Consider the following 15,529-nt stretch of genomic DNA (forward strand, 5'->3'; position numbering starts at 1 on the left):
TATCAGAGGCCCTGGGGCAACTACTCACATGAGGAACCTGTGGCTCTACAGTATGTTAGGGATGATGGGAGGGGGGGGATAGTGCTTGGAGAGAAATTTGACTGCGGAGATTTTCCAGGTGTTGCATCGACCACGCCCCCCTCTCGCTATCAAATCAAATCATAACAATATAATAAATAAAGAGAGTATCATAACAATATAATAAATAAAGAGAGTCTCTCTCTCTCTCTCTCTCTCTCTCCCTCTCTCTCTCTCGCTCTCCGGGTGCAGACTGGAGGCAGCTGATTTGGGGGCTGGGCCAGTGTAGAACACAGAGGACACACACACACACACGCACGCACACACACAGAGACAGCGCGAGAAGAAGACATAACTCAGTCCGGTCCGAGTCACTTCACCTGTACCAGTCTCTCTCTCTCTCTGTCTCTCTCTCTGTCTGTGTCACAACTCTTGTCCCAACTCTTTCGTCGTCTCGCTGTCTGTCCTCGCGTGGACGTGGAGCCTCTGCTTGTCCGTGTGTCTGTGTGTCCACAGACATCATGTCGGAGCTTTCAGTGAACGAACACCTCGAAGGGATTTTATCAGATTTTGAAGGTAAGTGGCTCTGTTTCCTGCTGCGCTCGTGCTCTGTGTCTGCTGCTGCGCACGAGATATCTAGTTAAGCAAACACAGTTGTTGATGTTGTTGATGTTTAAATTAGATGAGAGCTGATGTTGAGAAGAGAAGTCATTGTTGGATGGTTTGAGGCTGTAAATTAGTAACAGCAAATTGAAGACGTCACCTCAGGCTCTGGAGAATATGTGATGGATATTTTGTGACTGAACCCAGATGAGTTTGGAGGAATGTAAGTAATGGTTTTGTGAGCATTGAATGTAATGTATTTAGATGCAGAGTAATGGATGAGGATGAGAGGATGTCCTGCAGGAAATGCTGTGATTGTTGCTTCTGATGCTGCTGTTTGCTGGTGATTCAAGTGTCCACACACTCACAGGACAGTACTACACTTTCACTCATTCACTCACACAGCAGCAGCAGAGCAACATGGGATCAACATAGACTAGCAGAGCTGGGAATCAAACACACAACCTTTGAGTTGAAAGGCGACTCGCTCTACCACTGATTTTAGCCACTTAGCTTAAGGCTCACTTCATGAATGTCTATATTATGTTATCGCTCTGTTGGACGTTATTTTTCTGCTGGAAAAGTTTTAGTTTGAAATCTGAGTTGTGACGAGTTAAAGAAGACACGCTGCTGGTTTGAGTCTCTGAGGTAAATCTAAATGAACACATTTGAACTCACTGATAGTGGCTTTGGTGTCGGGAGTGAGCGGTTGTCATAGCAACACCATTCAAGTGGAACGTGGGACCTCATATACCGGACTTCCTGAACTCACTTGAAAACTCGACCGATTGTGAATGTGATGGCCGACGGTGGCCGAGCGGTCGATCGCGTCGTCTTTCAACTGGAAGGTCGATATCAGTGCAACTTGAAAATTGAAATAAACTGACATAAAAACAAATAAATGAAAAACACAAAAGACCTGTGACATGAGAGTAGACATCGTCTCTGTGATTATCCGTGTAATTTAAGTGCAGTTTGACATTTACAAAAAACCCACAATCCTTCTGGTGAACAAACTCGTGATGATGATGATGATGATGATGACGACGACACTCTCTGAAAAAGGCAAATACGTTGAAAAGTGTTACTCTGTCTGTGTACTGTATAAGTCACGTGAGAGGGTGAGAGGGTGAGAGGGTGAGGGGGTGTGATCCATCATGGCCTGGGACCCTGCAGGGACAGAGCAACAATAGCTCTCCTCTCACCTTTCCTTTTACTCTCTTTCCACATTCTTGTGTTTCGACAGGTGTTGATTTGTGTCGCTGACCCGACTGTAACTGTTTGTAACTCCAGTTTGTAAAATCATTATTCGTTCTGTATGAAAGGTTAAAAACAAACGACAACAAAGCGCAGTCTGTACACGATGAAGGAAAGTCCGATATGAAATGTGTGCGGATGCTCGTTAACGTCATTAGATCAGACATCGTTACATGAATACCGGAAAATCTGCTTTGAGACAAAAAACCCTGACTATCACATTAATAGTCACTACACATACATACAGTACTTCTGTGGTATTAGTTGTACAGTAAATCTGTGTGTACTCAGAGTACTGTTTCATTTAAATCACGAGTGCATTATACTTTCATTTGAGTCTGGACTGAATGACACATGCAGAGCGGCAGAAAACGTGTCATTTTCTCGGCGCGCTGGTTATTTAATGGCATCTAACGACTTCTGCTGCTGTCGTCTGTGTCTCACACACACACACACACACACACACACACGATACAAAAGCTATTCAACGCTGCTTCTCTGTGGTCTTGGTGTCAATCCCGTAGACTCGGTATCTGTGGCGGGGCTAACGATGGCTCGCCCCGCCACAGATACCTTTATGTCCAACTTCTCAACTTCTCAACTCAAACGCAGGGAACTCCTGGTTCTGACTTCAGTTCCGACTTCTGATGTAAATGAACATCACATTATTTTAACTAATCTAATTAGACTAATCTAATCTAGTTTGGTGGAGAGCGATGCCTCATGACGCTGAAGTTAGCTTCTGATTCGCCAGCTTCCGATTCAGCACTTGAGGGGAAAGTTGAGGGAAAATTAACTTGTCTGTTTTTTGTGAATCTTCTTGATGTGAAAACATTTGAGACATTTTAGGTAAGACATTAACTTTGCCTGTTACCCAATATTGTATATTGTATATTTATCTATATGTGATTATGGTTTCCATGAGTTTATCACCACTAACATGTCACATTATGCTAATAGAAAGTATCACTATGTACAGAAAATGGTACAATGAGAGTTTACATCCTTTATCCTGGAGTTAGCCTGCGATCTCATCTGTACGTTACACAGTACAAGAGTCACTTGTGTCAATTCAGCAGAGGATGTGAAAGCGGTGATTGAAGAGAGGGAGCGAGGGAGCAAGGGAGCAAGGGAGCGAGGGAGCGAGGGCATGAGGGTCTGTGGATGACACGGGAGATTAGAGGAGGTCAGGCAGGCTAAAAGCTGCTCGACCCAACCCTGCCACATCCTGGTACTGTGCTCCTGAACCCCGCTGAGATCACAGAGGGTCCCATGACTTTGTGACCACACACACACACACACACACACACACACACACACACACACACACACCACCTTGTTTTTGCTCATGACAAGTGCTGGTCCCTCTCTGACATTCCAGTGTGCATTAATGCAGTGGAGCACAACAGCACAGAACACACACAGTCTAGTTTCCATGACTTCAGAGGACATTACATTGACTTAGATTCATTTCCTGACGACGGTGGCTGTGCACACAGATGCTGCACTGTATGAATGCAGCATCTGCTATGCTAATACAGACCATTTATATTCAAGTGTCTCTGGTGACACCATTTACCATAGCTAACTCTAAACATACGGCAAGTCTTCACATTAAAAGGTCATCGTTTATGTTATAGGGACTAACCCTAACCACAACACGAGTAATACCTGGAATGCATTGACTTACATTCACTCACAGCCTAAACAAAGCGTCGTCCCTAATCTGCACCATAACAGTCAATGACTGACTCTGATCTTAACCAAACCACAAAACTTAGCCTTAAAATGAACGAGTACTTAACCTCACAAATCAGGTGCTGCCTCGTTAGCACCAGGTTTTGGTCTCCACGGGGACTACTGGTCCTGACAGTCCGTGTTTATGACAGAAAATGGGGGTAACAAATAGAAACGCACACACACGCACGCACACACACACATACACACACGCACATGCATGCACACACACACACACACACACACAGGTAGCACTTGGCACTTGAAGTGGCATGTTGCCACGTCATTCTTCCATAATAGATCATTATTTGGCAGGTGGCCTGGTACTGTGACATGTCATGTGAGCAGAGACAAAAACCATTACTGTGTGTGTGTGTGTGTGTGTGTGTGTGTGTGGAGTCTGAATTCTGAGTGAGTGGAAGATTTCTGCTGAGTCATCAGTCATCACAATCATTCACCAATCATCACCATGTTCTACAGGCAGACCTGAATATCATCCTCAGTCATTGTTTATTTCAGCATCTCATGCACATGCTGATGTGTCTTGTTTCCCGGGCTGGACCCTGCACATGCTAAAGATGGACTGTGTGAAGGGTGCATGGCAAACGTGTAGTGATCGTCACTAAAGACGTGCTCTATAATATATTCTCTATATATTATATTCCTCGACAGTTCCTGAGCTGATGTCACTAGTTGACATCGTATCAGTCAGTTATCATCTAACCGCTTTATCCTCCACCAGAGGGTCGCGGGGGGTGCTGTGCCAATCTCAGCTACATCGGGCGATAGGCGGGGTACACCCTGGACAGTTCGCCAGTCCATCGCAGGGCCACACACACACACACAACTAGAGACAAACAACCATTCACTCTCACACTCACTCCTATGGTCAATTTAGAGTGTCCAATTTACCTTATCCCCACATTGCATGTTTTTGGACTGTGGGAGGAAGCCGGAGAACCCGGAGAGAACCCACGCACACACGGGGAGAACATGCAAACTCCATGCAGAAAGGCCCTTGTTCCAACCGGGGCTCGACATCGTATATTTTTGGAAATCATGGGCGATGATATTTCAGATTCACGTGACGCAAAACACACCCCGACATTTCAGGGCTTCAGTTGACCAAGAATGTCTTTGGTTGATTACAGCCCATAATAGTTTGATGTCTTTTAAATTCTCCCAGATGACCATGTGTTAAAAAAAAACATGGTCAGACATCTGAAATGACATCACTGTATTTCAGAAGTGTGTGTGTGTGTGTGTGTGTGTGTGTGTGTGTGTGTGTGTGTCCTCACACACTGTTATTTTCAGTGTTATAACATTACATACGACACCAAGGAATGTGTCTCCAGATGTGCTTTTTGGAAGTGTGTGTGTGTGTGCTTGTATTTGTTTCCTATAAGGACCTTTTCCGGCATACCTTGTCAGGTACCAGTTGGCCTCTTGGAGACCAAAACCTGGTCCTAATGAGGCAGAACCTTGCTGGTGAACTGGTTAATGATGGTCAGGATAAGGTTAGGACAAGGTTAGGACAAGGTTAGGGGGTGGAGTGGCTCAGTGGTTAAAACTGTGTGCGACATCATGGTCTCAAGTTCGACTCCACCCCTGGCTGATTGTGCTCAATTCCATTTTAAGTCGCTTTGGATAAAAGCGTCTGCTAACATGACAGGTTAGGACAAGGTTAGGACGAGGTTAGGAAGGTTAGGACAAGGTTAGGACGAGGTTAGGACAAGGTTAGCAGGTTAGAGGTTAGGACAAGGTTAGGGCGAGAGGGGGTTAGGTTACAAGGTTGGCAGGGCCGAGGTTGGGCGAGGTTAGGCCTAGTTAACCCAGGTTAGGACAAGGTTAGGTTAGGGACGAGGTTAGGGAGTTAGGACGTTAGGTGTTTGAATGTAATTCAATGCAGAATCCTTAAAGGGAGATGATGGATTAGACTCAAGCCTGCGTCACACTAGAGGATTGATTTTATTTGACGACCACAGCACAGATGAGACGATCCAGTCAAGACACTTCCACTAACTGAATCATTAGAATCAGTGAATTAAAAATATTTGTTCAGTACTTCAAACACACCAGACTCCTCTGTTAAATATTTCCCTGGTAGTTGTTGGAGATGAACCCACATTTTTAGGATTTTTAAGTCTTTTTAAGGGACGTCTCTGTAAGTGTAGAGTTGTGTTGTTTTTGTTGATCATGTCACATTTGTGATTCTGTTGTAATTTCACTGCCCTGTGTTTGATTGTGTGTGTGTGTGTGTGTGTGTGTAGTGCGTGTTCACACGTGTCAGTGCACACGGAGTTTTGTCCGTCAGAAAAACTTTGTGGAATGTGCCAGTTGGGGGTGGGAGAATGGGACATGCCCAGACTCGGCCCCCCCCACCCCCGTCGTGTGTGTCCACCAGACACCCTGGGACTTCCCTGTCCGCCCGGTGTGTACCGGCTCCCAAAACTAACCCACATAATTGGCCCAGAGCTGATTACTCAGTTAGTTAAAGGTCCAATATTTGATCTCACATGTCAATCATTAATGCTAGTAAGCTATGATACCTAGCCCAGCTGATCACCAATGAAAACACACATGAAACCTAATATATGCATGAGTCTCCATCACAGAAATGACAAACCACTATTCACCCAAACTTATCTGAAGCTTTTCTTTAGCTTTCTTTCAAAGTACTGTTGAAGACAAAAACATTGGTCCTATAATCACGAATAAGAAGACAACTGCAGGACACAAAGCCCGTCTGCTGTCAGCTGCATGGATGTCAACACGACACTGGACCAGAAAAATAACACTTTTTATTTTACATTTCTGACAGGGAGCAGAAATGATTTATGATTTCAAATGTCGGGTGAATGGGTGAATGGCAAAATGCACAAAGAGTGTGAAGCAGCTTTGAGTGGTCAAGACTAGAAAATTGCTCTATAAATACAGAGCGCCCCTGTTTTGTCCACTCACAGGACGTCCTGCACTTCAACTCCACAGTTTGTTTATAGAGCGAGTAAAGGGAGTTCTGATAGAACGCAACCTTCACTCTGTGTGAATATAAACACACACACAGGCAGACGTCGTTGTGGAGGGAATGTGATCCGAGCAGCTGAACTGTGGGACGCTTGTTTCATGTTTTCTTCACGTCGTTTACAGACCAGAGCAGGGACACACATGCTGTGTCGTCTGTGTCGTCACTCGTACGTAAAAGTGAGGTCAGAATCCGTGCACACGTTTGTATAATATTATTATTATTGCCATGTTCTCATTATAACATGATATTTAAGTGTAATTGATTGTGGGGGGGGCCGCATATGGCCCACAGTCACGTAACCGAGCGTCCGGCCGTCGCCTGAACTGTTCATAAAAGAGAGCATCAATAAACAGGACAAGACGCGAGCAGTCATAATTATGATAAAAACACTAATGGGCTGGATGTGGCCCGCGGGCCATAGAGTGGTCTTCAATACGGCTGTTGCTTTCAGTTGTTCGATGGCTTCATCATCCGGATCAACGGTCTGATGAGTCCATAGATTCAGGTCTGAACACGGTCATTCAAACACACCACGGTCAAGACTTTAATGTCAGTGGTCAGTGAGATTAGCCACACCCACTACATCATAACTGCATTCAAGTGGTCAAACAGCCTGATAATGAGAGAGATCAGAGATGATGCAGCTGTCACTCACAGCTGTGTTACATATCAACCCTTTATACACAAGCTGATGGAGCTGATGGAGCTGATGAAGCTGATGGAGCTGATGAAGCTGATGGAGCTGATGAAGCTGATGGAGCTGATGGAGCTGATGGAGCTGATGAAGCTGATGGAGCTGATGAGCTGATGGAGCTGATGGAGCTGATGGAGCTGATGAAGCTGATGATGAAGCTGATGGGCGATGAAGCTGATGAAGTGAAGCTGATGGAGCTGATGAAGCTGAAGCTGAAGCTGCTGATGGATGGGGCTGATAAGAAGAGCTGATGGCTGGATGGAGATGGCTGATGAAGCTGAGGAGCTGATGAAAGCTGGCGAGCTGATGAAGCTGATGGAGCTGATGATGAAGCTGATGAAGCTGATGAAGCTGATGAAGCTGATGAAGCTGATGGAGCCGCTGATGACTGCGTGCAGTCTGGTCGTCATGGTTTGACCGTGACAGTCTGTGTCTTTAAGTTAATGTGTCATTTAAAGGGTTATTCAATCCTCACTTTAATGAGCATTTTCAGCATTAGTGGAGGTCATGTGCTCTTCTAACACCTCCTTTTTGTTTTGAAGTGATTGTGATTGTGCCATTATTATTCTTACGTGTTGAAATAATTGAGTTTGCTGTTGTTTTTCCGTGGGGGAAAAACACAGAAATGCCTGTGTAGTGATGTTGCTTCAGAACCAGATGTTTCTATGACATTAACACCAACATCTCTCTCACACATGTGCACCATGTGCTCTGCTCTCGACACTGACACACGGGAATTCTAAGCTGATAATCTGTGAGGCGTTATTCGTCTTACAGACTTTAGCAGAAATATTTCCATGGACGGACGTTACACACACACACACACACACACACACACACACACACACACAATGTGGCTTCATGAAAATCAACTAATGTTGTCTTTTTTCTTTGGCATTATGCAGGAATTAGTGAAACAGAGATAAGTGACAGATTTGGCCATTCCTACATTTTATGAAATCCCTTATCTCCTTTGCCCTTTTGCCCCAGGGGCTCTTAAAATTCCTTTAAATATCCTTTTCTCTGCACCTACCCCGAACAAGGCAAGACGTTTTCAGTGGAGTTGATCTTAGTCGACTAACAACTGGACCTGCCATCCAAGATACTACATGTGTCATACTAGTTACTATGATTATATTCATTTGTATTCTTGCTTTTGAGCCTTTGCCTTATTATTGTGCTGTTACAGCAAACGTAACGGTTGGTGGTCTGTCAGCTTGGTTGGTAACACTGCAGAACAGAACGTTAGCTTCTACTCTTCCGGTGTGCTGTTGTAGTTTTTCTAACGTTACGAGTTGTTGTGAATAAAACGACAAACTTTGCTAGTATCACTCATGACACCATGTAGACAATTAAAAAAGTGAAATGAGTTACCATGACATAAAACCAAGTCTAAAGATGGCGGCCGACTCGTGACAGCCCTACTTAGCAGTTAAGATTAAAAGTAATCTCAACTGAAGAAAATCGAACTTTATCTCAATAAGACATTACAGCTTTCTGTCAGATTTAACAACAAGCTTCAACAATGGTTTCCATGAAATCCCAACTGCTCCTGTTTTGTGTTTTTACTGCCGGTGTGTCGTAATTATGTGTTAAATAACAATGACTTTCTTAAAATACATTTGTCAGCTTTATTTAAAGGAAGACTCCTTTCAAGGAAACATTTCTGAATGTTTCCTTTGTGATAGAAGCAGAAGTGGAACTTTCTAAACAACCGTTTTGTCTAGTTTTTGGCCTGTTTTGAGTCTGAAAGTGGTATTTTAGAAGCATTTTAGCCAGATGGCAGATTTGATGGCTAACGTTGTGTTGTGAGTGGCTGGCGAGCGCTGTGGATCATTTAGAATCTTTAAAAATGTTGGATTGTTTGCGATTAATCGCGAGTTAACGATGACATTAGTGCGATTTTCATGGTTGGACAAAGTAGTGTAGTGTAGTAGTGTAGTGTAGTAGTGTAGTGTAGTGCACTTTACACACCGGATCCTCGTCAGTCACCAAAAACAGGAACGTCACGTTGTATTTTTGCCGTGTAAGCTCGCTGTGACCGTGTGGTAATATGGACACTTGAAATGTTCTTCTTTTTAAAAATAGAATTCATAAATGTATCTTTGTGTGTTCTATGTTTACGTTTCGTAAAAAGTACTTATGTTCTGCCCTTTATTGAAAGCACAGTGTAATCGCCCTCATTTACTCATTCAATTGTCCAGCACCAATCATCACAATTCCAATACTTAGAATTGCTAATTGTATGGGTCAATACTGTTTGACCCCAATTGCCCCCGCGGCCCTCAACACACACATGCACACAAGTGTGTTTGTGGAAAAAAGAGCGATTGAGGAGGCGTTGTGAAAGCCGAGGATTTGGGTCTGCAGAGCTGAGAGAGCAGAGGGGATCGGCATAGACCAAACAAATACACACAGGCGTGCGCACACACACACACACACACACACACACACACACACACACACACACACACACACACACACACACAGCAGTGCAGCAGGGCAGAGACAGGACACATCACTACCTCTGTAATTATTTCCCCAGTGTTTGACTGTGTGCTCCAAATCACCTGATACCAGGTTTCCTTATCTTTAATACAGAGGGCAGGTTCACACTTGTAGCCTCAGCTAACACAGCCCTCCACACCAACACACACACACACACACACACACACACACACACACACACCCTTCCCCAGCCTGCCTGGAGCCTACAGGGTGCAAGAAATAACCGTTCTACTTAATTACTCTGCTGAAGTAGTAATTAACTAGGACTAAAGACTAAAGTGACTGAAACTGAGCGTCCAACTGTTTGTTTATGAATATACATATATACATGTGTGTATATATATGTACGTATATACACACGTATATATATATATATATATATGTATATATGTATATATGCAACAAAGCATCCTGCCCGTCCTTCTCATGGTGTGTCATGTTGCCGTGGTTTGTGTCACATGAAACCCGAGTGGATGTCCGACCTCATTCCACCCTTTGTGTTTATGTGATGTGTGTGTGTGTGTGTGTGTGTGTGTGTGTGTGTACAGTGGAAGATTCCAGGTGTACGTCTAAAGACTGAACTAATGTGTTAAAAAAGAACCAGACTCACCGTCGTGCAGCTGCTGATGACTATAATTAAGTAAAACTAAGCTTGTATTATCTCTTAGTAATTTAAACATTGTATTATCCCAGTTTATTGATGTGAAATAAAAGCTAAAATAAAAGCATGCAGGTTAAGAACGAGCATGAATCAGGTGATCAGATAAACTACCACAAACCACCAGGTTAGTGCAACTTGAAAGAGAAAGAGGATGCCGTTGAATGTCAAAGGTTCATGATAAAAATCATTGCACTTTACAAATCATGATCCATCAACAGATGAGAGAACAAGGCATTTTCCTCCATTTGGTGGAAGGAGAAGAATCTCTGGTGATGTGATGATTCAGTGAGCGCAGGAAAGAGCACCTGAAGTTTAGGGGGATGAGATTTGATAAGATACTGTATATTTGATCAATGGTGGATTATTTTAGATGTTCTTCACTGTATGTGCCTCTGGTTCAAGCATCAAAAATAACATATAATATGTTGTACTTAAATGAAACACTGACATGTTCATCTGTCTTCACACACACAGCTCTGAAGAGATCCTTTGATACAGAAGATGTGGACGGCATACCATCCTCCTCGGCTTCCCCCATCTCCACACCTGTTTCCCCTTCTTCCTCCCATTTCTTCCTCAATCACAACAAAGCCACTGAGGGGCATGGAGGCGACGGGCAGTTATCTTCATTAGCTTTCAGCAACAACAACAACAACAGCCTGGGCTCTACAGCACACCACTCCTACATAAGCCTGAGTTCCAATCCCAGTCCAGTACTGAAATCCCGTGCAGTAGTCAGCAGCCTGTCCTTTAACAGAGGTACAACAAACAAGCCAGCCATCCACCAAAATGGCTCCTCTGTGGCCAGAGCTTCATCCTTCAAGAGCAGGTTGAATCCCAGCAGTTACTCCATGTTGTCTGGGCCTGGCAGTGACAATGACAGCCTCCACAGCTCCACGTCCAGCCTGGAGTACTCTGGGGGTGCACTACCTCCTAAAAGGCTTGGGTCATATTCCAGTCCACCATTTCAGGTGGAGTACCAGCAAACCCAGCCCCAACTCACACAGCGTCCAGGGGGAGATGGCAACATAATATTCGACCACAACCTGAAGAAGTTCTCTTCCCATGGGAGTGTTTTTCACACTGAGATGGACCCAGGGTCAGGGACGATGTTCGGTATTCCACAACCTCAGGGGATGAACCATGGGTCTATGCCCATCCTAGACCTCCAAATTCGTGATGGAGGAGGAATATTGGGAATGAAAAGAGGAGGAGGCAGGGTATCTCCAGGTTTGAGGTATGCCAATGCTAATGCAAACTGGAATGGTCATCTTCATAATCACAATCCCTTTCCGGGGGAAGCCTACCAGCAGCAGAGCCAGCAGCAATGCCCCAAGGTCCTCAAGTCTCCCCAACTTAAGGTTAAAGAAACCCCACGTCTCAACAAGTTTCCTCTGGATCTGGACAGCTTAGTAAGCAGCCCAGCAACAAGATCTTCTCCCAAGCACCAAGGAGTGTCCATGAAGCCCACTCCTCCTGTGCCTCCTCCAAGGAGCACGAGTGGTTTCCAGCACCACACCAGTCCAACACCCACTTCAGCCAGTCCATCAGCCTCTCTCTGCAGCCTGGACAGTTCTTCTGACACCCTCCCACTTTCCCACCACAGTCCTTTTCTGCCTCTCTCCCCATGTTCTCCAACACCTTCACAAAGATCAATCCCTATCCCAGACATGGGCTGCTCTCCTGTGCACCTTACTCAAATCCAAAGCCCTCGCATGGAGATTCACCCAAGGGCCCAAACTGTCCAGATGGTTCCCAGACTGCCTAGCCCAAACACCTCCTCAAGGCCCTCAAACTCCAGAGCTTTGGAGGACGGAGCAGGTGATGCCAAAGACAGTGTTGGTTCAATCTTACAGAGGATTGCCTCGTTCTCTCGAGCTGTTGATGCTGACGCCACAGATGCAGCTGTGACCCAGAGTAATGGTCAGTGGTCATCTGCAGTTGGGCGTCCTGCTATGACCATACCCATGGCCTCAAGGAAACAAGGCAAGAGTCTTCAAGGTAAGGTGGTTTTACCGTGTTCTTTAAAAAGCTGTGTATGCGTGTGCCGTGTGTTTTATGAGACAATCCTAAAAAGGGCTGGTGGAATTTTAGAGGTAAGCCAATAACATATGCAAACATACACAAAAAAGTTAGATGGAATCAGGACTGCTCAGGATGGCCTCTGATAGACCGCCAAACCGCCCTATGTCCGCTGAGATTGGCAAAGCACCCACTCCTGTGGAGGATACAGCAGTAGAACATGGATGGATGGATATCAGTAATGTTTTTTTGCAGTAATGTAACACATCTGTAATATAGACCAGTGTTCCTCAGAGATTTGAATCAGTCTGTGGTAGTAGTGGGCAGACACACCAATAATCCATCATATACACTGATGTTACAGGAATCATGTATATTATATATATGTTTGTTATCAGCAAACATAACAAGCATCCATCTGTCTGAACATGCTACAGGAACCTCTGTTGGTGCCTGGAAACTTTGGCTCCAGGAACATGGAAAACATGTTATGAAACACTTGTCACACAATTCTAGTTTCCATTTTTGTGTGTGTGTGTGTGTGTGTGTGTTGTCTCTTTCAGACCTTTTCTGGGATCAACACCAACCTTTTTAGTCCTCATAACCAACATAACCAAAACCTGGTCCTGATGAGGCAGATCCTCATTTCTGAGGAACAGGTTAAATTTAGGGTTAAGGTTTAAATTGTGGTGAGGTTAGACATGAACTGGTGATGGTTAAGGTTAGGGATAAGGCTGTGTTCAGGCTGTCAATACAGTGCCCCGAGAAGTATAGCTTCACAAACCTGAAAGTCAATACTACAGGAAACAGATTCACTAGGTGTGCCAGCTGTGAACCTTGACTCAGCTACACATGAGAAGGAAGCTACATGTCATCGTTTGTTACACACACACACACACATGTTTGTGCAGCTATTCTTTTTAGGACACTGCATTGACTTCCACTCATTTGGACAGCCTAATCAAAGCATTATCCTTAACCTTAACCATCACCAGTTAATGCCTAACATTAACCTTAACCTAACCACAATTAAAAGTTTAGTCCTAAAAATAACCAGTTCCTTAGAAATGAGATTGTTCCTCGTAAAGACCAGGTTTTTGGTTTGCATGAGGACTACTGACATCGCTGTCATTGACACGTTAACATACCGCATTATACACACATCCGTCATCAGGAGGGAGGGTTTGTTGGTAAAAGGCCAGCTGTGCAATCACATGTTGTTATTTTACCATGGATTGATGGGATGTTCTGCCTGGTTTTACTCCAACTTTAATGTCAGTTGATGAGATGCTGGGATGCCAATCACAGAGCTTGGTGATTGGTTCCCTCTTTCAGGAGATTCTGAAGTTCTGACAAGCGAGCGGAAACATAACGTCTTTGGTGGAGGACTGTAACTGTCCTCCTATGACCTCTGACCTGTGCTCTTTCTCCTGTTCCTCTTCCGTCTCTGACTCAAACACCTATTCTCCAAAGGTGTTCTCCATTGTCGATCACACCAAAGAATCAACTTGACTCCTTTTCATGGTGATCCAGCTTTGAGTTCTGTCATCTGGATTACATGGTCTTCACATAATGATAATAATAATAATAATAATAATAACAACAACAACAACAACCACTGCAGTTGCACTTCTTTCAGTGCTTCCTTTCACTGTCTGAGCACAAACAGACTACATGTCTGTTCAGTCGGACCGGAGTCGGACTTAAGTTGGCCTGGCCTCTCTGTGCAGGTGCCAAAGTTCCCACTCCTGACATCAACCTGGACCTAAGAGAAGAAGCCAGCAGCCAGCTGGATGAGTGGAATCTGCCAGCAAGTTGGTTTTCCATTACAATATAGTACCTCTTCAACGTGGGCGGGGTCATCACAGCTGCATGAAACTGCCCTGACTTAGTTTTAGACGCGACACACAAACTAGTGACTTGTAAAGCAGTTGTTTTCGATGTACTGAATCATTAGAATGACGTCATTAAATAGATCTGTTGACTCAGTCTGACTCAGGGTTTGTGATGCAGCTCGTCGCTGGTGATCACAGGCGTTGAGCAGCGCTGTTGTTAAATACACCACAATTCTCTGTTAAATATTGAGGCTAATATTGAAGTTTTCAGTCGTTTTCATTGATCCACAGTTCAGCATTGAGTTCTTTGTTCAGTTTTGTGTTAAACATAGAAAATAAGAATTCAGAAAAGAAATGAGGAGTAGGAGCGCTTTCCAAAGTTCATTCAGTAGCGTTCACTCGCTCATTTTTACACACACACACACACACACACACACACACACTCACTGACTCTGTGAACGTGCAGCTGGATTTTTGGCAGCAGTTTGATGAGAGCGCATGTCGCCTGTGTTCAGTGTTAATAACAGGCTAATGTGCCATAATGGCTGCTCACAGTGAAATGATTGTTTTGATCTTGGCTGTGCTTTACTTCGAGGTTTGTTTCCCGTATAAAGAATGAAAACCCAGCAGCAGCCGCAGGGTCTCGTCCTCTGCGGCTGCTGCTGCAGAAACACCGAGGAACAAAAATAAATAATCAAATGAAGCTTCTTGAATGTTCTCAAATCGTGACGTTAACGTAGGAAAGCACTTCACGGTCATTGTACTGAATACACACATGTATTGTTCTCTGTGTTCCCGTCATCTTATAAATGATGTTTCATATCGGACTCTTCATCTCCTTCCCCAATCGTATCTTCTCAAACATTCCTCCATCTGTTTACCGAAGTCTTTCATGCATCACCGTCTTCATGGTTTTGAACATGGATGAGATGATAGTGAGATGCAGAGAGACAGATAAACAACAACTTTATTCAGCTCTTTCCTTCCCTGTTTTGCTTCACACCGCTATGTCCATCGTCAACTTCCTTAACATTTGTAGCTGTCTATATTTTAACTAGTGCTGTCAAACGATTCAAATATTTAATCACGATTAATCGCATTAATGTCATAGTTAACTCAGGATTAATCGCATTAATGTCATAGTTAACTCACGATTAAACGCATTAATG

The 15,529-nt window shown here is 44.2% G+C and overlaps 1 protein-coding gene across 1 annotated transcript in view; it reads left to right on the forward strand.

The window, feature by feature from the left end:
- Nucleotides 1-329: 329 nt before the first annotated feature.
- The window catches only part of sept12 (septin 12), a 45,905-nt gene continuing 30,705 nt past the window's right edge, over nt 330-15,529 (forward strand). The window contains exons 1-2 of the mRNA XM_044050676.1: nt 330-594; nt 10,978-12,504. Coding sequence (XP_043906611.1) covers nt 540-594; nt 10,978-12,504 — 1,582 coding nt within the window. The 5' untranslated portion in view covers nt 330-539. The remainder of the gene's footprint in view (nt 595-10,977; nt 12,505-15,529) is intronic.

Source organism: Solea senegalensis, linkage group LG19 (genome assembly GCF_019176455.1).
Source record: "Solea senegalensis isolate Sse05_10M linkage group LG19, IFAPA_SoseM_1, whole genome shotgun sequence".
NCBI classification, from domain to species: Eukaryota; Metazoa; Chordata; class Actinopteri; order Pleuronectiformes; family Soleidae; genus Solea; species Solea senegalensis.